The sequence below is a fragment of the Etheostoma cragini genome, chromosome 20 (assembly GCF_013103735.1).
Source record: "Etheostoma cragini isolate CJK2018 chromosome 20, CSU_Ecrag_1.0, whole genome shotgun sequence".
Classification (NCBI taxonomy): Eukaryota; Metazoa; Chordata; class Actinopteri; order Perciformes; family Percidae; genus Etheostoma; species Etheostoma cragini.
The window spans coordinates 22,906,918-22,929,472 of record NC_048426.1 but is presented as its reverse complement, the minus strand read 5'-3'; the positions used below and the strand labels follow the sequence as shown (position 1 = coordinate 22,929,472).

Below are 22,555 nucleotides of genomic sequence, written 5' to 3'. Positions count from 1 at the left end.
CTTCAGATACAGTATTAGGGGACCACTAAGGTCTATATAAAAGCATCCAAAGAGCACCATGTCATGGGACTTGTAAGAGTATTGCTGGCATACGGTTTTGGCACATGCCAACTGCCTCTGTTTAAGTTTTCCAGGTCAAGAAGACCCACATTAAGGTTATTTTTAAATTAAGTTTTAAATACAGATGCTACGTCAAAGCTGCACGCTAACTCAGCTGATTAGAAGAAGGAGGAATGACTCCGTTTTCACCTTGGTGACGTCCATCTGATCGGACCAGTCGACGTTGATGCTGTCCAGGCAGTTGCTGGCTTTGTATCTCTTCGTAGTGACGGACACGTTGTAGTAGCAATAAAACATGGCTAACAGAGGCAACACAAAGTTCACAGCAATCACAGCCATGGTGTAAGAGATGAAGGAGCTGTGGAGGACAAGCAGAGTCAGTCATAGCGTCTGCTCTAAGAACAAAAAACTGGGTTATGTTTTATCTTTATCTTGATCACTTTATAAAAAAACATTTGCATTCAATTTCTATTACTGGTACATTTGATCTCCCAATTTTGTTGCATCTTAAGAGACGGACCGTCTGCTGTTTGCTTTGTTTGGTTGAGTTCTCTTTTCAGTCCTTCCAGAAGACAAGTTTTTTGGGATTGTAGCGGGCTAAATTGATTATGCGGCATGTTTCCTATAAAAATGCAATGGAATATGTGGGAAATTTATGCAAATTCATGTGATGAAATTGCAAGAACTAGCAAAAACGGCAATTTAATGAAAAAAATACTGTCTTGACACGTAATTACGTCACTTCATAACGTCACTTCATAACGTCACTTCATAACGTCACTTCATAACGTTCCCATGGCAACAGTGGAGAATGGCTTTGTAAAGTATACGCTACATTTGTCAACTTTCTGCTGAGATGTATGTTATTTTTTTTTTTGCAATGTAAATGCGGGGATCATAAAATCATGCAAGCCTGCATTCTTTTGCGCGTAAATCAACAATTTATGCGGCGAAAGTGCAGCATATTTGAAAAAATGTATCTCCAGCATAAATATGCAGACTTTGGCTGATTATGCATTGAATTATGCGATTGCATGATCACGTTTTTCTGGAGTGACTGTGGTTTAACGCATGATGCTGCTGTAACTTGCATAACTGCCTGCTCAATGACGTAAGGCCCCAAGTAATCAGATGAGCTGATAAAGAGCTTTAACTAAGACATTCTTTACATTTCAGCAGGGTAAAGAAAAGCAGGGTTTGATATAGTGAAACCAATGCTGAAGTGTCTTAGTCCTGCATTCTATCTAATGTCCAAAAGGGGCAACACCACCGGCTCCAAAAAGAAGACTGTATCTCGAAAAGTCTCCGAGAAAATTAAGTGGACCCAGACAGGAGGAAGTGGCAGGAAGAATGGGGAGATTGTGGGATTCTGACACCAACAATATGCCCAACATGACCTGTTTTAGCTGAACAGCAGCTTTTAGGCATTTTTCTGTTGTTTGCTAGCAGACAGAATTGACGACGAGGTATCTTCACTCAACACAAGTCAATGGAAAAATGTGCTTTGTCTTTATTGTGAAGAATGTGTTAACATCTGTAGATTATTGATATACAGTATCTGTACTAATATATCTACATGCTAAATCTAGTATGGATGTGTTACTATTTAATCTGCTATAGACAGATGGTAAAGAAAGAAGAAGAAAGGGAAGAAAAGAAACACAAACAGTGTAAATGTGTGTAGGTGTGTATGTCTGCATCTGTGTCTCTGCTTTGTGAACAAGTGAAGATTTTTTATTTATTAAAGGATAAAAGTAGAGAAAAAGGGCAGGACCTGATGAGTTGTTTATGAACTTTGTCCTACTCCTTTTTGAACATGGGGAATATTTAGTTTGAATGACTTTCAATCATTTTGGAATATTGTGCAGAGAAGGACATAACCTTATCTATCTGTCATTTAAATGATATATATATGTAAGCATGAATGTATGTATATACCGTATATATAGTTGTATTTTAATGTTTTACATGTTCAAAGAACCTACTACTACTACTACTAGTCTATACCAACGACCTTCCACTTTCGGGATTGATCAGGTGTCCCACACCTTCCTCTTTCTTTGTGTTGGCGTTCTAACCTCTGGTGGATTTCTGAGGACTATGGTTACCTGGTCCTCAGATCCCTGCAGGGTAAATCCAGACAGCTAGCCAGACTATCTGTCCAATCTGAGTTTTCTGTTTTCTGTTGCAAGACTAAAACAACTTTTCAATGTGCACGTTCCACCAAAACAAGTTCCTTCCTGAGGCTATTTTGCAGCAGCTATGGGGCTCCGTCTGGCGATAAGCCCCACCCAAGACAATTGCGATTGGTTTAAAGAGACCCTCCTCCACAGTGGTGTGGAGGAAGGTCTGGCAAATAGAGCGAGACTAGTCGATCGATAACTTACGCATCATTCTGTCTCCAGTTGATGGTGCATGTGGCTCCAGTGGGGTCGGGGGCGTAACCTGCCCAGCCCACTATGGGCATGCAGGACCAGAACACAGCGTTCAGCCATGCTGCCAGAATCAATAGGTTGTATGATTGCATCGTCATTTTCTGCCCTGCGAAGATAAATTACATACATTCACACTGATGGTCAGGAAAGACAGTGAACTGATGCTGGTTTCATTACAATATTCAAAACTACCAAATTGTAACTTTTGCAGAAATCTCGCCATTACCATTGATATAGATGTACAGGGAGAGTATTATTTGGGCCGATGGTGGCACTGTAAGAAAAGTCTGGGATCACCATAAATATGCCCAGGGTTATTGGGAAATAATACATAATTAATGAGGAAAATATGAACTACATTCTCTAAAATGTAATCTTAACAGATATTAGGGCTATTGCCAATGATTTCCTGAATTAATTAAATTCTGATTCACAAGGTCCGGATTCAATTCCATTTCCGATTTGATATCAATTAGGAAATTTTCAACACCAATTTATGTAAAATAGATTCTCAGTGAACTTATGCAAACGCAATCCTCAAATATTTTTTTATAATGCAGCAGGTTAATGTTTACATTAAGAACTGATCTCCAATCTTCTGCCTTCTGTGTCCTTGGCACAAAGGCAACATTATACTCATATCACACTTTGCCACATGGATAAATGAAATTACGTATCTATACACCAAAAAAAGTATTTTGAATAGGCCTATAGATATAGATACCCATGTCTGGTCTGCAGATGGTGAGGTAGCGGTCAATGGCCACCACAGTCAGCAGGCCGATGCTGGCCATGCCAAAAAAGATGTTGAGAGCTGCATAGATCTGGAGGCAAAAAAACAAAATGTGACAGAGAGTTGATAAAATTGAAACACTCCGATCTGATTGTTTTGTGGTTCCTATCCTATCATCTACAGGCTTAACATAGGTGAAATGATCCTGAAAGCTGTTTTTGAGCACTCGGAGAAGTGACACAACGAAGGGTTCAGTTCAACAATGTTCTAAATCTTTAATGAGACATACAAGGATCTACATTTTCTTACAGGCTGGACTGTTTCAAAAAAGCATGTATTCCCCGTATTTAGTTATTGCTGCATGCAGCACACTGACTGCTCCTGTAAAAGAGTGCTAAACACAGGGCTTCCAAGCTGGGGGAGCGGAGTTCAAGTCTCGGGGAAAATACAAGACCGTGTGTCGTGTCCCGGGAGTACTACTGATGGAGATGGGGTTTTAATCCAAACCACAATCTTTTTTTCAAATGTCAACTAGTTGTTTTGGTGCATAAACTTAACAGCTGTCGCCCTTGACAGTCACATTTTCATCACCCCGAACTCTTCCCTAAGCGGTTCTCATACAGCGGCTGACAATGGTTTCAATGGTATCAACAGGCTGATATCATACGAACCCATTCATAAAAATATGTTGAACAATCACCATCTCGCTGATGGCGTTGGAGAAGATAGGTAAGAACCAATGAAAGAGGTCAAATGATTTAATAATTAGCTAAATATTTGCCGATCATTTCTTTGTCAAGGGACGAATCATTTCTATTACAACATTATATAACATACACTGCCCCTAATATCAACATCCAATTTTTTTTTAGTTACCTGACTTTTTAAGCTAGAAGTTGGTTATTCTAACGAGACAATAATGTGTATGTGAAGGCACTCACATTGCACCCACCTGACACCCCGTGTGGCCAAATTTCCAGCTGCCATGGATGTCTGAGGCAGCTGACATGGGGTAGCCAATACCAGCCACTCCGATGTCGGTGAAAGCCAGGTTGATTATAATAAAGTTGGTGGCAGTGCGCAGCTCCTTGTACTTCATAAACATTAGCAGCACCACAATGTTGCTCAATAAACTTATGACACCTGAGAAGAGAAAAGAGGACATGGAGTATAGTAAGGATGCAACTTTGAGTTCAACATGTGGGGGGGGGGGGGGGGGGGGGGAGATATTCAACTATATAGGGAGGTCCCGGGCCGTGGTGTAGTCTACGTGATACGCAGGTATACGCCATATACCCACTAAGAAAGCTCCAGAATTTCCAATGCATCCACTTAAAAATGCCCAATGACATGCTACAACGTATTTTCCTTATATTTTTGATATATTTTGCATTGTCATCTGTGTTTTTCTGCTTCACATAGGCTTAAATAAAGGTATTTCCCCCGTGAATTGGTGCTAGTGTATCTGAAAAAAGGAAATGAGGTCATGATGCTGAAAACTTCCCTGGGGGAGAACACCCTGACCCCTACTATGATAGGGCCCCCACCCTCCCCAAAAACAATCAAAAAAGGCTAAAAAGAAATTAGCAACAAAAACATTTAAAAATTGTTTCATCTTCTACTAGCAAGACGATTGCTAGTCATGCGTCACTAGTGCCAACTCAACTTTTGATTGGCCAACAGTGCATTTAAATCTGCAAGGGCAAGGGAAGGGGGGCAAGATAACGATAACAATGCAGGGCAAAAATTCATTAAATTCATTAAAAATATGAAGAAGTCCATGTTGTTTTCGGTCCAATATTTTTGGTTTCCGAAGGGGCTCACGATAGAAAAGGTTTTGGAACTGCACCCATTTTTTTCAGGTTAATCTTTTTTCATGCTGTTGGTTTATATTTTACTGTCTAAGTAACATTTCCATAACAGAGATGCAAAATTAAAAATTCAGAAACAAAATCATCACAGTGCCAAGACCTGGATGAGTTACGTAATGCTATCAGAACCGTTGTTCAGAGGATCACAATAGACGGATTTACTTTAACCATGAATGGCCTCTGAAGCCCAACATCAGCGGGCCATTCATTTGATTGTTATGTTTTCTTTACCTAAAACTAATCTCACAGCTAACAGCTAACAGAAATAGATCCCACTTATATTATCCAAATTAAATGCAACAAAACAAATTTCTCAAGAGATTGTATTCCCATTACTCTGGAAAATCCCCAAAACTTTTCATATCCTTGGGAAATTCAGCAGTGTTTTGATCAAATCCCTTAAAGCCTTCGCTTTAGTCAGTGGTGTTATTCTTCATGGTGGATTTTGTGAATTCAGCCAATAACACCTCAAATTTCCAGATATCCTCCAAACAATGGCATTGAAACTTAATTGTGAGATGTGTTGAGTGTGCCATTGACAACTGTGAGTTACACCATGGGGCACATTGAGCAACTAAATCACACTTCTCAACACAATATCCCCATTATTCATCGTCTATTTCTAATGTCATCCGTGGTCTTGTGTTTGTTACCTGCCGTTATGAGATATCCAGCCACTATGTTGTGCTCCAGTTGGGTGAAGGCACTTTTCCCCCCGTAAGGTTCAACATCACCTGAAATATTGACTCCAGAATCGATCCCCATTTTCTGACGTGTTAGAAAAAGACAAACAAAAAAGGATCCTTAATTGAAGTAAATACTCTTTCCACTAACAGCCTTGGAAGGAAAATCACTTAATGATGCATTAAAAATAGCAACATCTAAACAAAAGAGATGTAGAGAGTTAGTATTGGAAAATCCTTCGTCTAACTAAAATCTGTCGGGGGTTGTTGTGGAGGGATGGGGTGAAAGGGGATTATTGCATACCACTGCTGCCCTGTCCCCAGTTAGCAGGAGGTAGTCGGGGGCAACAAGGCTGCACAAGGATTACCACTCACGTGGATTTGCTTGCAGGTTGAGCTCTGGCCAACACGCTGTGACATTACAACACTGAAGTTGAGTCAATGCTTGAGCCAGTGTTTCCTTCAGGATTTCGTTTAGCAGTGGGGGGGCAGGTCTGGTCCGAACAGCATCCCCACCTACGTCGGCAGGATCATTTTAAAGGCAACCACGTACATTGTGCGTTTGCACTATGTCTGATACCGTGGCGGCAAACACTTTGCCATGGCGGGCCGCAACTACACAATCAACATGGAGGAAACACTGGCCTGAGCCTTAAAGAGCCGAAACACCTGAAGAACCAACTGTTTATTACTACTACTGCTGCACTACTATAACGTCTTAGTTGTCACACTTAGGATACAAAATGTGAAAGTCTTACCTCAAAATCTTTTTCAGTGAATCAGACCAGTAGAAGAAGAAGGAGATCTATCCGACACACGTATCAGAGCAGATTGATGAAGCCCTGGCCTACACTTGGTGTCGGTGATCTGCTCTCAAATTCAAATTTCACACTGAGCAGACTTGATTTGCCTACAACTTTAATAATTACTGTTCCATTCATAATTTATCACTTTTTATTGGCGGTTTAACAGTTGCGTTGTAGGACTTAGAAGACCTTCTAAGATCATTTAGCCCGGCTTGTAAAGATTACACTATTTGTTGTAGCTGCTTGAGATGGAGCTAAGTTACACTCGGATAGCCTAGTATGTTGATTTTTTTGTAACTTAGCCCAATAGTTCCCAACCTAGGGGTTGGACCCATTCAAAGGGTCACAAGATAAATCGGATGGGTCATGAGATGAAAGAAGAAAGAAACAACAAAGTTCTGATACACATCTGTTTTATTTTTTGGACTTTTCTCTAATATTTACATTTTTTCACCTACAATATAGGTATATGTGCAATTTAGTGTCCCAATTTCCCCGCAACGTCACCCCATTTGTACAGGTCCTATCCCCTTACCAATCGGCTATCCTAACCATAACCACTCAAGGTCAAATGCCTAACCCCAGCCTGTAGCGTGGCTATTGGCTACACTCCTCATTCCTCACTAGGGGGAGGAGGAAATAGGGCAGAGAGGACAAGACATACATACACACACACATACATACATACATACATACACACACATACATACACACATACATACATACATACATACATACATACATACATACATACATACATACATACATACATACACACATACATACATACATACACACATACATACATACACACATTCATACATACACACATACATACATACATACATACATACATACATACATGCACACCTGGACTTAAATTCACACCTGGTCACTTTATCACTTTAACACTGGACTCAACACTGACACTTTAATAATAATTTATGGTCTTTTCTTTGTTTATTTGACCAATGTTCTCATTGTTGTTGTTACTGTTATTTTTTCGTCTTTATACTGTCTTTTTTATCTATTTTAATTATTTTTTTATTTCTTTTTATTTCTTTTTTCTTGCTAAAACTGCTGCCGGAACTTTCAATTTCCTCGCGGGAGTCATCCCAAAAGGATCAATAAAGAGAAGTCCAAGTCTAAGTCTATTATGGAAGTTGAAACTCTAAAGTAAAGTAGCCTACAAGTAGGCCTACCTCAACGTTTTATTTAAGTACAGGTCTTCAGTTAAAAGAAGACATAAATCCTCATACCGTCATCCGTGTACATTAACATCCGGGACAGTAGGAAGCGCTATACGACCCGCTAGTAATGTAAGGCGTAGAAGAAGAGAAAGGAGTTTTGTATAATCCACCTAACGGTCCCGAGGTGTTCTTCAGTCCGCAGAAGACAGACATCCTTTCACCGTAGCAGATAAACATGTCGGGGCTCCTGAGGACCATGGCCAGCCGGGCTGCTCCTGTGCTGCGGGGACACACGATCACTCAGAGGGCAAACCTCTACGCTGGCCCGGCCAAGGAAAAGATCGGCACATTTGTAAGTGTGTTATAACCGCTAGCCAAACCACTTTGGGCTCGTGCTAACTGCTTAGCTAGCTAGCGGTGGTTAGCTTAGCTGTCCTTGGCTGACGAGGTCAAAATGTGTAGCTAGCTAAAATTGGGGGAGGACTGTGTTTAACGCGTGTTTAGTTAGTTATTAAAGCCCTTGTGTCTAATTAACTCAGGTTAAGTGACGGAATTCAATTAGTTAAAGTGTTTTAAGTCACCTCCACGCTCGTTATTTTCATGTTAGCAGTTCCCCAGTTTAACCCAAGCTAAAGGGAAGTTAGCTAGCTAACAACAACCTTAGCCAAGATATCGCTTGCGCTCTTTTTTTGACAAAATGTGAGTGTAAAGAGATTTTCAGGGACAGTAACGTTAGGTGAGGTTGAAACTAGTAACGTTAAGTGAGTCCAGATTGTTACAGAGATAGACTCAGTAGTATCTATAACGTGATATCCTGTAGTGGCCGCGGTAATATTTGTTATGCAGTACAGAAGTAGCACATTAGATGGTTAGGACACGGTTGAGGACTGCTTTAATGTTAAGAATTCAACAATGCTATATACCAGGTTATTTAAAGTGTTGTGTGATGAATACGGATCAGCTTTTTTTGGCCACCGATTTCCTTCACCAATTTTTTGCCTAGATAACAAAGCTTCACACTGTTTTATTTTAATAAAAAATAGCTACAGTAGCACAAGTATCTACAAAACCTCGTTTTTAAAGATGCTGAAAAAAGTGGCCAAAGAAATCTGGAAAAGTTACACACAAAAAAATCACAAACATTTCCAAAGGCGACAAAAACTTTTTAAGAAAAGTGTAAAAAAAAAAAAAAAAGATGGGAAAAAAACAACAAACTTTTATAAAGAATGTACAAAAAATTATTGAAAAAATGCCTAAAAATCGGAGGAAACTTGATAAGAAAGGGTTAGCAAACAGTAGGAAAATCTTTAAATTTTGATGCAGAAAAACACAAAGTTGCATGGTGGAAAGGAAGACAACACAAGGATTAATACTGTAAGTAATAACGTAAATGATTGGAATAATCAGGGTGACCGCTGATCCCTGAGCCAATATCAGCGCTGTGATCCGATACTTCCTGATCCGATCGGGACATCTCTAGTAATAAATGTTACTCTGTCAACTGGACCAGACCAGACCTCTGTTACAACCCGTGACATTTATGAACCACAGCCTCAAAGCTTGGTCTCGAGGAGCTGCAGTGTTTATGGATGGACAAACTGAAACTAACACTTCACATTTACTACCACCTGACAACCTTACTGTTTCTATACTTGTATACTGTTTCTACCATATGTAGCATGCACTTCTCTGTGTGCTGCGTGTTTTGAGATGGTGCATGTGCTTGCTTGTTTGGAGGTGAATCGATGACTCATTGGTATTCTACTGTAGTTGTAGTCTCTTGCAAGACTGCGCCTGGATTCGTGCGACACGTTTTTATTGAAGAATGCACCTTGCATGCAAGTGTGTGAGTAGAATACAAGTTCAGCCCCTCTGCTCTCAGAGGAATGACGGACGGGTCTGCATACACGGCTTAACAACAACATGCCCCGAACGGCGCAGTGAAAAGCAGAGACGCTAACGAGAAGCTACAGCTGTGTTCAAAACTGCTCCCTCGTTCACTCACTATTCCCTATGTAGTGTTTATTAAATAGGGAACTATCTAGGGAACGACTAAACCAGATTTCAGACGCTCTGTGAAAACCCATCATTGTGTAACTTGCGTCAGGGGATGCACCGGTTAATTTAGTTAATATATATCATTGTAAAAATCAAACCAGTTGTTACCAAAGTGCTTCACAAAGACAGAAACCTATGTGTGTGAATATATAAGCTTAACATATACAGTATATATACAAACCAGGGCTGCACAATCAATCACAATTTTATCAAAATCGCAAAATGGACCAGTGCAATATTGAAATCGTAGGGGGCGCAATATTTGTTAAAGACCAGATTAATGTCTACAAAAGTATTGTGGTGCTGCAGAGACATCTCGGCCTACGCATCGTATCCTACAGACTAAAGAAAAATGAATTTAGTTTGGTACAGATCCTCACAATAAATCACACTTCAATCTTATATTTATTTATTTAATTTTTAAGTGAGAACAATGATACAAAAAGGATCATTCCCTCCAATATGTGTAGTTGATACGGCACCTTTTTACAGACAATCACAAAATGCTTCACATTAAAACAAGACCCAAATATAGTTGTAAAACATTTAAATGGAAAAATGTTGAAACACAAATTACACTCTCTTTTTGTTAAAATCTATACACACTGGCCTGAAATACACACACACACACACACACAGAGGACCTATTCATACTATTAGAGATTGAAGTGTGAGTGGGCTGCCAGTGCTGGACCAACGCCCTGAGTGGTTTGGGTGTACAGTGCCTTGCTCAAGAGCACCTGGCCTCCCCCAAACACAACTAAAAGCCTGAGAATAAAAGTGGGTCATCAGGTGGTTGAAAAGCATCCACAGGCTCCGCCTCCTTCGTGGCTGAGGGGCTGCTTTGCTGACTTTGCCCCCTAAATACTAATAAAAGACAAATAACAACATTATTGCTTTTAATTTGGGTCAGCAGGTTAAATGCAGTAGGAGGCAAGTGTGATGCGTTGGTCTTGTTTCATGTAGCAGTGAAGATGCCAGTTGGCTGTCAGCTGACTGAATCTCTGCTCTGTCTGTTCCAGGAAACCATCATCGGGCTGAGCATGTTCTCCCTGGCCATTCTGGGACCATCTGGGTGGATCCTGGCCCACTTGGAGGACTACAAGAAGAAAGAATAATTTTAACAGTGTCATACCTCGTGCACCATGTCTCCTGTGTTCGTTGACAACCTGGGACCATCATCATCATCATCATCATTATTATGTTCTGCTGCAGAGAAGAATATGGAGCAAGTTTTACGTTCACTCTTCTACCTCTCCGACAGTTTCACTCCACATCCCACATAGAAACAGCTGTTTCCATCATAGACTCTTAATGCATTGAAATTTGCATTGTAGATCTTCTCTCTTAAACAGTATGTTACAAGATTAAATTTTAAATACAACTATGTTGCTTGCTCTGTGTATTTTATGTGTGTATCTCCTTGGGGCTAAGGCTATTTATTTAGACCATTTCTGGTGATTTTCTGGGATTCTTAGGCGAGTTGAAACTATAATTTTAAGATGGAATTGATGTCCCCGTGTTTAACAGGAAATATTCTGGTCATATAAAGAAAAGAGAATAAGGGACAAAGACCCATTGATGAGGCTTCAGGATAACAACATCATGTAGATAAAAGTAGGACACAGATCAACAGGGGTTAAAAAGAGAAATTGCGACATTGATCCTTTCAATCTAAATTGATTGAAGTAACAAAGACAATGTAGTTAATCCATTAGTAGTAAGAGTCATGCATTTAAAGTCCACTGCAGAAGATTAATGACTAAATGTACTTTGCAGAATGTCCTTTGTTACAGTGCTTTTTTAAGATTATTTTCAAGGCTTTTCCACCTTTTATTTGATATGACAGCAGGGGGTGAGAGGGTAAAGACATGCAGGAAATAGTCATAGGTCAGATTTGATCCTGGACCTCTGCATCAAGGCATAAACCTCAAAGTACACGTGCACCTGCTCTACCCAGCCATATGGTATTTTGGTCTAACTTTTGAATTTGACTACTAACAGAAAATGTAGTAAAGTAAGAAGTTTCATATTTATATTTCTTGACTTTAAAAATCATTTATTTGCTTAAACTGGCCATGGTGGCTATTTGTCTAGAAATCAAACTTAATATTTAAAGGCCACTGATGTACAACATGGATGTAAGAGCTTGTACAAAATCAGTTTTTTTAAGTTCATCCATTGCAAGGGATCTAACAGAGCAAAGAAATGGTGGTTTATGCTGCATCTCTCTGGTTAAAACAACACAGACCCACCCAGGTGCATGCTGGTCCTACACCTGCCCACCTTTGTACAACCTTAGATACTTGATGTGCTGCCTAATTTAAAAAAAGTAAAGAATAACTCCTGTGATGCCAAGCAACTTGACGACCTTTGTCAAAAAGTCAATGTTGGCAGGAGGTTACAAAAGGAACTGAACCATCGTTAACCAAATTAGTTTCACCTGAGTTTTTACTAGGACAAGTCAAAAATGGCTGCCTTGAAAAGGCAAAAGCCATGAAAAGACTGTTAATATATCTATTTACTCACTATTTATTCACTAATTTAGTCATACTATTAAGATTTTAGAATGTATGTTACTTTATTGAACAGACTCAAGGTCCAAATAAAAAAAGTATACACAAACATAAATACAACCAGGCATTCTGACTAGCGAATATTACATAAGGGGAACATACATACAGACATACATTCCCATAGCTATGCATACTAATTAAAACAGGTACAGGTGTGTGTTTCCAGAGTTAGACTGTATATAAATGAATTACACAGACTGTGTATTAATGACTTAATAGTACCAGTCTAAGGTTGGGAGGTATGTCGGGTATCACTAAGTGTAGGGTTGGTTAAGGCAGTTAAAACTGTATTCTTTCATTCTGTTAATTGGCACATTAATGTACATAAATGTCCTCATTACAGCATGGAAGAGGGGGAACATTACTATTATTTTTAAATTGCCTTATTTTGGCCCAAACGGACTTCCATACTTTCCGTCACGTGACAAAACACGGACGTCTCGTCTGACAAACGCCGTGTTTTAGCAGGTAAAACACAAAGCTGTACCTGTTGAACTGTGTAGTTGGTGCTTAATACTAACCAATTAACGACTAGCGAGTGCTTTGAGATTAATTAGCGGGGTGACACGAGCCGACTCAGCGGTAACGTTACCGGTCCATTCCGCTCCTGTTCGTCGTCGCGTGCTAACATTAGCCACCGTGCTACTTAGCCAGGTGATGTCTCCACCTGATAACTAACTAACGTTACAGTCCTGCTGCTTGTGGACAGTGGTAACTGTGGTAGTACATGACAGCCCACCAAACCCGGATTTGCAGCATGTTCGATAGTTGATAGTCAGCAAAGGACGCATGTTGCCAGTTTTTGAAATGTTCTTAAAATGTTACTACTGTCTTTCAACCCTCTTGTTGTCCTCGGGTCAAATTTGACTCCTTTAAAAAACGTCTATATCTGAAACATTGGGTTTGTTTTTAACCAAATGACCACAAAAAAAATGGATTGGATCCCATGCAATGCTCTGTTGCCAAAACAATTGTTCCTCTTATTTGAACTATTAGTCAATATAATTAATAATTCTGCTTTTTTAACTCAAATATTAGGTATACTTCTATATAAATGAGGGTTATTGACCATGAATTCCCCAAAAAATAGCGTACAACTAGTGGTAGTAAGGTGGTGTTAGTGAAAACTAAAACTAAAAGTTTGAAAGAGGGACAAAAATGTCATAATTGTCCAATTACTTTTGGTCCCTTGAAATGAGGGGACTGTGTATGAAAATGTGTGTACTTCCTGAACCCTTCCTCCAGTTGTGATGTAAATAACCTCAAATCAAAGATGAAAGTCAGCAATACAATTACATCTCCATGATTTAATTTCAAATCCATTGCGTTAGTACACAGGGCTAAAATTGGGAATATTGTGTCTCTGTCCAAATATATACCTACCTGCAAAAGGAAAAAGTTTAACGAGTTTTAACGACGATCAGTTATCACCATAACAACGATCAGTTATCACCATAACAACGATCAGTTATCGACATATTTCTCTCTCCACCAGAGCGCCTGAAAAAAAATCTGGTGACGTTAACAAGTTTTAAGCTGTAACTTTAATATAGACTATTATTTACACAGTTGTACTCATTCTAAATGGTCCCAAGGTAATTTCCTAATGCAGTGTATAGATATAAATATGCATTATCATTATTATTATTATTATTATTATTAAATACGTATATGGTTGCAGTGTAGCTAAGTGAATGACATGGATATGTACTGAATAAATATAGAGATGAATACTGTTTATAATAGTATTCATCTCTATATTTATTCAGTACATATCCATGCCATTCACTTATGGAACCAGTGTATATCCTGCACCTGCTGCTTTTGCACTTCTGGTTAGACCTGAACTGCATTTCGTTGCCATGTACCTGTGTAACGACAATAACGTTTAATCTAATCTAAATTGACGGGACTTGAATAAGGGACCACACCGTTTGCCATCAGTTGAATTCCATTGAGCGGGTCTGTATTGTTCGTGCTCTTTAGGAAGCCGATACGATGAGGCTGGTCATTCTGGACGACTATGACCTGGCCAGCGAGTGGGCAGCCAAATACATCCGCAACAGAATCATTCAGTTCAAGCCCTCGGCTGACAGGTACTTCACCCTGGGCCTACCGACAGGTGAGCACCGACACACAGGCAGTGCTGTTAGGGTTCGCGCGCAAACTATTTCTGTAACTTTTCATCAACATTAACCGTAACGTCTGTTAACGTGTCCCATTTCTTCCAGGGAGCACTCCCTATGGCTGTTACCAGAAGTTAATTGAATTCTACAGGAGTGGAGATATTTCATTCAAATATGTGAAGACCTTCAACATGGATGAATATGTCGGTGAGTCAAAGGCCGACTGATTAAACTATTAACTAGTAAATCACTTTTAGACGCATTTCTTAACTTCAGAATTAATCATTGTTTGCTTTGAAGTGTTTTAAAGGTCACATGGCATGAACATTTCACTTTAGGAGTTTTTTTATAGCATTAATATGAGTTCCCCCAGCCTGCCTATGGCCCCCCAGAGGCTAGAAATGGTGATAGGTGTAAACCTATCTTTGAGAAAATGAAAGCTCAGATAGGCGGATCTGGAATGGCTCTAGTGGCTGAAATCCTGCACAAAGGCAGAATTTTGGGAAAGAGACTTCAGATACAGTATTCGGGGACCACTAAGGTCTATATAAAAGAGACTTCAGATACAGTATTCGGGGACCACTAAGGTCTATATAAAAGAGACTTCAGATACAGTATTAGGGGACCACTAAGGTGTATATAAAAGAGACTTCAGATGCAGTATTAGGGGACCACTAAGGTCTATATAAAAGAGACTTCAGATACAGTATTAGGGGACCACTAAGGATCTTTTTCCAGCCTAATTTCATTAGGTGGCCTCCATTCACTCATGGCTCCCAAGGTCTGCAGCAGTAGAGTTGACTGTCTTTGGTCTGGAGACTTGATTCATGGCGCTGCGTCTGTTGTTCTCCAGGTCTACCTCGTGCTCATCCTGAGAGCTATCACTCCTACATGTGGAACAACTTCTTCAAGCACATCGACATTGACCCAGCCAACGCTCACATCCTGGACGGGAACGCAGAGGACCTGGAGACGGAGTGCCAGGCCTACGAGCAGAAGATCGCAGAGGCTGGAGGAATTGAGTTGTTCGTAGGAGGTCAGAGTCATTGTTTTAAATATCGCTTTGTCTGCTATATCGTCCTCAGTCAAACAGAGCCTGTAGTACGGACAGTACATGTCACCAGGATCGTTCTCATCTCTAAAAAGCGTCTCTTTAACTCTGTCTTTGTCCCACATCCTTCTCATAATCTTTCTGTAGGTATTGGCCCTGATGGCCACATAGCGTTCAACGAGCCCGGTTCCAGCCTTGTTTCCAGGACCAGAGTGAAAACCCTGGCTAAGGATACCATTGTGGCCAATGCTCGTTTCTTCGGCAACGACCTCAACAAGGTTCCCACCATGGCTCTCACCGTGGGCGTAGGAACCGTCATGGACGCCAAGGAGGTCAGATTATAAAGCTGTTAATCTATTCATCTATTGTCCTGGAATACCATAATATAATGTGACCGTGTTAAGATATTTGGCGCCATGTATACAGTATTTGTACATACCTAACTATCCATTTATTTATTTACGATTATATTATTCATTCACTAAGAAAATTGGTGTCCTTTAACAGGTTGGATTTTCATTAATATCGATTTCCAAATGATATTTCATTCCTTTTTAGTCAACCTGAACATGGTTTATAAACTTATGAGCACCTCTTTATAGATAGATAGATGGATGGATAGATAGACAGACAGACAGACAGAAAGACAGACAGACAGACAGACACACAGTGCCGTTACGCGCATTCCCCAGCTCCACTGACGGTGCAGAGACTCTGAGAGAGACCAGGAAACGGTGACCAATAAGAGCAGGCTAGGCTTATTCTGGAGGAGGGTTTAAAGAGACGGGCGCTAGGGGGTGATTACAGGGGCTCCGTCTTTGAGACGGCCTTCAGGAGAATCAGAGAAACAGCCCCGGGATATTCAGACAGACCATAAGAGGGTAAAAATGAAGGTTCAGTTGAACATCAAAGCATGTAAACATGTTGTTGTAGAAACACAAAATACAAGTATGAACCTAAAATGAGCAAGATATATGGGATCTTTGAACAATATATTCGCCTAAAACACTTCGAGTACATGTTCCTGCTTTCCTGGATCCACAGCAAGTGGTGTCAGCACCGAGTGTAACACTGTTGTCCTCTGCTCAGGTGATGATTCTGATCACAGGAGCACACAAAGCCTTTGCTCTGTATAAAGCCATAGAGGAGGGGGTGAACCACATGTGGACCGTGTCAGCATTCCAGCAGCACCCGCGCACCATCTTTGTCTGCGACGAAGACGCCACCCTGGAGCTACGGGTCAAAACGGTCAAATACTTCAAAGGTAGTAACATCAACAGCGCCATCCGTATTCTGCTAAGTGGAGGGAAATAGTCCGTAGAGAAGAGCTCATTGACATTAATAAGGTGTAAAAAAATATTAGGAACACCGATGTATTGTAATACATTCTAACAGCAGCAAACCACGGCTTTAACAATGAACACACAGTGGAAACAACATCCCACAATATTGAAATCCGCTGCGACTGAAGATTGGAAGTTTCATGGAGGAAGGATTTATTGCAGGACTCTTTGCATTAGAGGGTATTAGTTTTAAAGGGGGGGTGGACGTGATATACTGCCAACTAAGTGTACATTACCTGATTGGTTCAGTTCATTGGGCTGGTGTGAAAGCTGGCGTGGACCAAAACCATGTGAAACGTGGGTCTTGGTTAGTGATGTATGTGGGTTTTTTCAGGGCTGATACGGAGTGGGGGGGGGGATACGATACATGATACAAAAACCTTCCTTGATAATGAAGCTGATTTTTTACTCATTTATTGGTCAAGTGTAAAAACTTTACTGCAAAGAAATAGTGATCTTCGTAAAAATGCTGAATATTGCAGCTGATATTTGGTCGATCATTAGTCCCGTCTGTTTTTCTTTTTTAATGCATTCGGACATCAGAAAGTGTAGAGCAGTTTAAACCAAGGTGCGGTGTGTATTTCAACACTTTATCATTAAAAAGGGAATAAAAAAAGATAGTAACTGTCCTAACTGTAATGTTTCTGTACACGGCGACCCATGTGTCATTATTTTAGACTAGAGATGGTCCGATGCAGTTTTTTTGCTTGTGTATCGGCTGATACCAGTGTGTCATTTATTTTATTATGTTTTAACCGCTGTATACTGCTATCCCTGTATGGATGTGATATGATTTCTATCTTTGTTGTCAGTTTGGCTCTCAAACAATGAACGCCAGAGAACTTTCTTTTATTATCTAGTTCGAGAGTCAGTTATAGCGGAAAGAGAACAGAAAATAAACTACTTCAACATAGATTTTCTTTAGGGCTTCATTATGTGGTATCAGATCCGAACCTCTCCAGTTCCAGCCAGGACTATTAATGCTCATAACTGTTTTTTTTATTTTTTTTGGGTGAGTTCTTTTGTAAAAACCAGAGTAGATCCATAAACACATCAGGTACAGTAGAGTGCTGCTCAACCTGCTGTCAGTCACCAGAATGTGATTTTTCTCTGTAGGTCCACCAAGCACTGATGATGCAGAATGACATCACCAAAAACTGTCCACAGAATGAGTTACGTCAGGTTATATGACTTAATGTTTGTGCCTTTGTAGTAAGTTTGTAATAAGTCAGTGTGTGAACAGGAAACGGACCCGAACGTTATAAGGCAACAAAGGATCATCATATGTTCCTCAGTCTGCACAAAGTGAACCACACTACAAGTGTAAATTAAAAATGAAGTTGGTTATAAAGCCCTCCCAGCATCCTGGAGAGAAGGTCAGACTTCACAAAACACTCCATTAGAGACAGTGAGACTATAAACATGCATAATGCTGCCGTAGTGGATAAAGAAACATTCAGGTCTTTATCTAAAACAGGTCTGTGGTGTGCTCTCCAGTGCCCCACAGGTCAAAGGATCTTAACTTAACTCTAAACACTTTGTTGTTGTGCTGTAACTAGAGTCAGTATTTCACTTATAGCCTCACAACATAGAGCTGTAAATCTATAGTGACATCTGTAGATGCTTAATATGCAGAGTCATTTTCTGCAGAGCTGCACGTCTGGATCCAAAATGCTTTCCTTGTCCTTTCTTTTGTTTACCTTGTAGGTTTAATGCATGTTCATAACCGACTGGTGGACCCGGTGCTCAGCATAAAGGACCAGTGAAAGGGAGAGGATCACAGAGGAAGGGCGCTGAAGACACTCCGGACATGTTTTCTGTGCTACTGTTTCGCATCGGAGACGCCGTCGGGCCAGTGTTTGAGTGGCTGTCCCTACCACGGGACACTGCTCATGGATGGACTTAAAAGTCCTTTGGATAATCTCACAGGTAATTAATGTTGTAAGGAGAGACTCCCTCTGAGGTTCTTTGTTTAAAGGGACAGTACCAGTTGACTTTTTTTTTTCTTGTTTCTTGATCTTCTTTTTTGCCCAGTATGGGATCTTTGAAGGCTAGAGTCAAAGTCCTGACAGTAAATGTAAAGCCTTAACACAAATAAATGTCATCTTATTCTGGTTAAACTGTAGCTTTTTTGCTCTATTTTTTTAATATACAGTATAGTTTTTGCTAATATGTAAACAAGGAATGTGAACTGTGACACAACACGAGTCAAAACCTCTCAACTCTGGACTTCAACATCTTCCAACTCCCTGTTTAATGTTCCAGCATAATAATAATCCGGGTCCACTCATTAGCGTTGTCAGACTATAAACATATCTTTTGGCAATTCAAACCAAGCCAGTCTACCACGGCTGCTGTGGACAAGAGAATTGAAACTTATTTTCTAGGGGTGTGCAAAAAAATCGATTAGAATCACGATTCAAGCTCTACCGATTCAAAATCGATATATAGAAATTCAAAAACCTGATTTATATTTTATTTATTTATTGTATGTCTACTGCCATCACATGATAGATATATAGATGTATACTTTTGGGAAATTCCAAATCCCAGTTGCTAACAGAGATCACACACAACATACACATGCATCATTTTAACAGGATTTTAAAATAACAAATAACAAAGAAATGAATAATATGGAGATTAAACACACATACATGGGAAAAGTAACTCCATTTACATACTGTGAATCCTTTTTGAAATGAAAATCGATATTGAATTGAATCGTGAGCCTAAAACTCGTTTTCTGAATGGTACACCCCTATTATTTTCACTCTTTTTACGTTGTAACACTGGGTTTTCACAGGCAGCTTTTTACGGGCGACTCGCTAACATCCAGGATCTCGCTGTCAGCGGTCTTCAATCACACGTCTGTTCTCAGAGGACATTAATTGAACCGCCCGACTCTGCTTTGGTTGAAGGTACAGTAGTATCCAGCACAGTGAGACCAAATCTATGTTATCGTTTTTTCAAAGTGTGCGGTAAACGTGACGACTATGTCCCCCCTCCCATTTCAAACCAATCACACAACTAGTCCCGCCCCGGCTGTTTGCGCCCCTGGTGGTGTGAAATTCACATTGAAATCGACCCACGTCCAACCCGCCTCTCTACCACCAATTCCAGAACATCCCTACGCGGTGCTTTTGCCTCTTTGCTCTGCGCCCTACCTTGTGGTTTTGCCGCGGATCGTGTGTAGGCGGCTTTAAGTCTTTCAAGCACACTCTGGTTTAACCCTGGTTGAGCCCCCGGTGTGACCAGGGCATCGGGGTCTCCATTAATGAATGGAGTTTCAATAGAGAAAAAAGCTGAAGAGCCTTAATTTAAATGGCTATTTCTTATCTTTATTGATATAACTAATTGTAATGTATGAAAGAATTCAATTGACCGTTCTCTTTTGAGTTCACTTTATTTATTTATTTGAACTTCGGAGCACTCCAGACTTTTTTTCTTTCTAAATGAATGGAGTTGGTTCAACTCCCATGACCTGATGGTTGTATAATAATGGTTGGAGGTAGAGCTGGTCGATATAGCGATATTAAACTGGTATTGTGATATGAGACTAGATATCGTCTTAGATTTTGGATATTGTAATATGGCATGAGTGTTGTCTTTTCTTGGTTTAAAAGGCAGTATTACAGTAAAGGGATCTCATTTTCTGAACCTACCAGACTGTTGCCTTTACCCTCATTATATCCACATGACTGATGATTATTTATCAAATATCTCATTGTGTAAATATTTTGTGAAAGCACCAATAGTTAACACTACAATATTGATAGAGGTATTTGGTCAAAAATATCTTGATATTTGATTTGATCCATATCGCCCAGCCCTAGCTGGAGGTTCAAAGATGGATCTTTCTCTCCAGCTGTGTACTCACTCCATGAGCTTGGTGACGCTGCGAGTGCGTCTGCTCCGTTGTTCTCGGCTTGCGATGCTCATCCAGACTGAGATTTGGTTAAAAGCTCCAAAAACCGATTGATTCCCCTCTGCATGTAGTGTAAGCAGCTCCACTGCAACAGTTCACTGCAACTCTCCCACCTTTTGACTACTGGCCAACGCCTGCAACGTCACTACTGTTGTAGCATCAGAGTGTAAAGTAGAGCTGCAAAATGAATCGATTGTCAACAACAATAAGTAATCACTAGATATGTTTTTATTAAATCGAATTGTTTTGTTCATGAAAAAGTGAAAACGTCTCTGATTCCCGCAACTTAAATTTGAATATTTTTTTGTTCTTCACTAAACTGAATATCTCTGAGTTGTGGACAAAACAAGACATTTGAGGACGTCATCTTAGGCTTTACGGGAAACACTGATCCACATGTTTCACCATTTTCTGACATTTTAGAGACCAGACAACGTATTGATTTTCCAGAAAATAATCACCAGATTATTCAACAATGAAAATAATCGATAGTTTGTTATTACTTCATATAATATACAATATACATATACAAGCTATATACATATACAAGCTATTACTTGTCTTTTATGAAGTACATCTTTAAAGTTGAACGGGCTAATCATTAATGATGTTACGCTCTTTGCAGAGGCTTCAAAGCGTGCTGAGAAATCCCTAAATTATCCCGTGAAGCACGTATCGATGCTTGTATTGGTTCAGACCGATGTCATTGATGACATCCGACGCCTCGCTGGCCGTCTGTAGCACGTGGCTGGTTTAATCGGTCTGAATCTACATGATCTACAGGAGCACATTCACTACCCTCAGCCCAGATAAACAATAGCCTCCTTCCAGTTTTAGTATAGTATAGTATTTCGTTTTCCCTCCTGCTATTTGTTAGTTATACAGTTATGTTGATCATATTGTACCAAAAGTAAGTACACACTATATTGACATAAGGGGACTAGGTGTAAATTGATTTTCTTTTCAAACATCTTTAATTCTAAGTCTTAAAGTGCCCATATTATTTAAAAAAAAAAGATTTGGGCTGTTACTTGGTGTCTCTGGTGCTTCCCCACGCATACAAACTTTGGAAATAACTACCCATGCTGTTCTGAGTGAGATCCGGCTTCTGAATGTCCTCTACCTTCAGTCTCCGGGTGAGCTGTTCAACATCTGCACAGCTTTCTACGTCACTAGCCGAGACGGGGTGGCTAACCGTAGCACATGCTGGTGCTAGCATACTAGCTTGTTCTCAATGGCCCAACACTGCTACAACACACACTTGTTGAACATAATCTCCAAAAGAACTACTTCCTGTCCCTGTTCTGCAGGTATTCCACGAGTGGCCCTCGTCTAGAAGAAAGAGTTATATAGCTGATTGGATCTTACCGAGCAACAAAGATAGTAAACTAGTGAGCTATCTCACTCTGGAGCTAAAACAGAAACCCAAACACACAGGATGAAAAGACGATCTGCAGCAATGTGCAGTACAACAAAAACATGGAGTTTTTTTAAATCAAAACCATGTAAACCTATTCTGGTACAAGCTCTAAATACAATTCTGAACCTGAAAATGAGAATAATATGGGCGCTTTGAAGTGCTTTTTGGCTTTTCCCCTTGTGTTATACATCTTTTTTTGTGTGCATGTTCTAGGTGTACAAGGTGAAATGGCCCAAAGTCAAAGTCCCCCCCCTCCCCCATATACTCTGCTTCTG

General features: G+C 40.1%; 3 protein-coding genes and 2 long non-coding RNA genes across 8 annotated transcripts in view; 4 read left to right on the top strand and 1 right to left on the bottom strand.

The window, feature by feature from the left end:
- The window catches only part of rrh (retinal pigment epithelium-derived rhodopsin homolog), a 7,284-nt gene extending 1,215 nt beyond the window's left edge, over window positions 1-6,069 (bottom strand). The window contains exons 1-5 of the mRNA XM_034857699.1: window positions 5,753-6,069; window positions 4,181-4,371; window positions 3,220-3,319; window positions 2,448-2,601; window positions 250-418 (exon numbers count right to left, since the gene is read on the bottom strand). Coding sequence (XP_034713590.1) covers window positions 250-418; window positions 2,448-2,601; window positions 3,220-3,319; window positions 4,181-4,371; window positions 5,753-5,864 — 726 coding nt within the window. The 5' untranslated portion in view covers window positions 5,865-6,069. The remainder of the gene's footprint in view (window positions 1-249; window positions 419-2,447; window positions 2,602-3,219; window positions 3,320-4,180; window positions 4,372-5,752) is intronic.
- Window positions 1-21,933, top strand: part of LOC117935517 — a 22,656-nt gene extending 723 nt beyond the window's left edge. Inside the window, exons 2-3 of the long non-coding RNA XR_004654775.1 lie at window positions 3,717-3,721; window positions 21,878-21,933. This is a non-coding gene — a long non-coding RNA (uncharacterized LOC117935517). The remainder of the gene's footprint in view (window positions 1-3,716; window positions 3,722-21,877) is intronic.
- LOC117935520 lies at window positions 908-2,050 on the top strand. The gene is made up of 3 exons (XR_004654778.1): window positions 908-1,119; window positions 1,808-1,814; window positions 2,039-2,050. It is a non-coding gene; the product is annotated as an uncharacterized LOC117935520 (long non-coding RNA).
- Window positions 7,852-11,223, top strand: LOC117935508 (cytochrome c oxidase subunit 8A, mitochondrial). The gene is made up of 2 exons (XM_034857719.1): window positions 7,852-8,130; window positions 10,859-11,223. The coding sequence occupies exons 1-2, from the start codon at window positions 8,014-8,016 to the stop codon at window positions 10,952-10,954; spliced, it is 213 nt and encodes a 70-aa protein (XP_034713610.1). The 5' UTR covers window positions 7,852-8,013; the 3' UTR covers window positions 10,955-11,223.
- On the top strand, window positions 8,499-19,035 carry LOC117935496 (glucosamine-6-phosphate isomerase 2). Of its 4 annotated transcripts, XM_034857707.1 has the most exons (8): window positions 12,823-12,880; window positions 14,399-14,534; window positions 14,644-14,745; window positions 15,392-15,574; window positions 15,737-15,921; window positions 16,679-16,853; window positions 18,049-18,104; window positions 18,640-19,035. In XM_034857707.1, exons 2-7 carry the CDS (start codon window positions 14,411-14,413, stop codon window positions 18,075-18,077), a joined length of 798 nt encoding a protein of 265 aa, XP_034713598.1. In that variant the 5' UTR covers window positions 12,823-12,880; window positions 14,399-14,410; the 3' UTR covers window positions 18,078-18,104; window positions 18,640-19,035. The 4 variants fall into 4 exon arrangements, with proteins under 4 accessions (XP_034713597.1, XP_034713598.1, XP_034713594.1 ...); XM_034857706.1 differs by lacking the exons at window positions 12,823-12,880; window positions 18,049-18,104 and adding an exon at window positions 8,499-8,509 and having other exon boundaries at window positions 14,403-14,534; window positions 18,640-19,027; XM_034857703.1 differs by lacking the exon at window positions 18,049-18,104 and having other exon boundaries at window positions 18,640-19,024.
- Window positions 21,934-22,555: the final 622 nt, after the last annotated feature.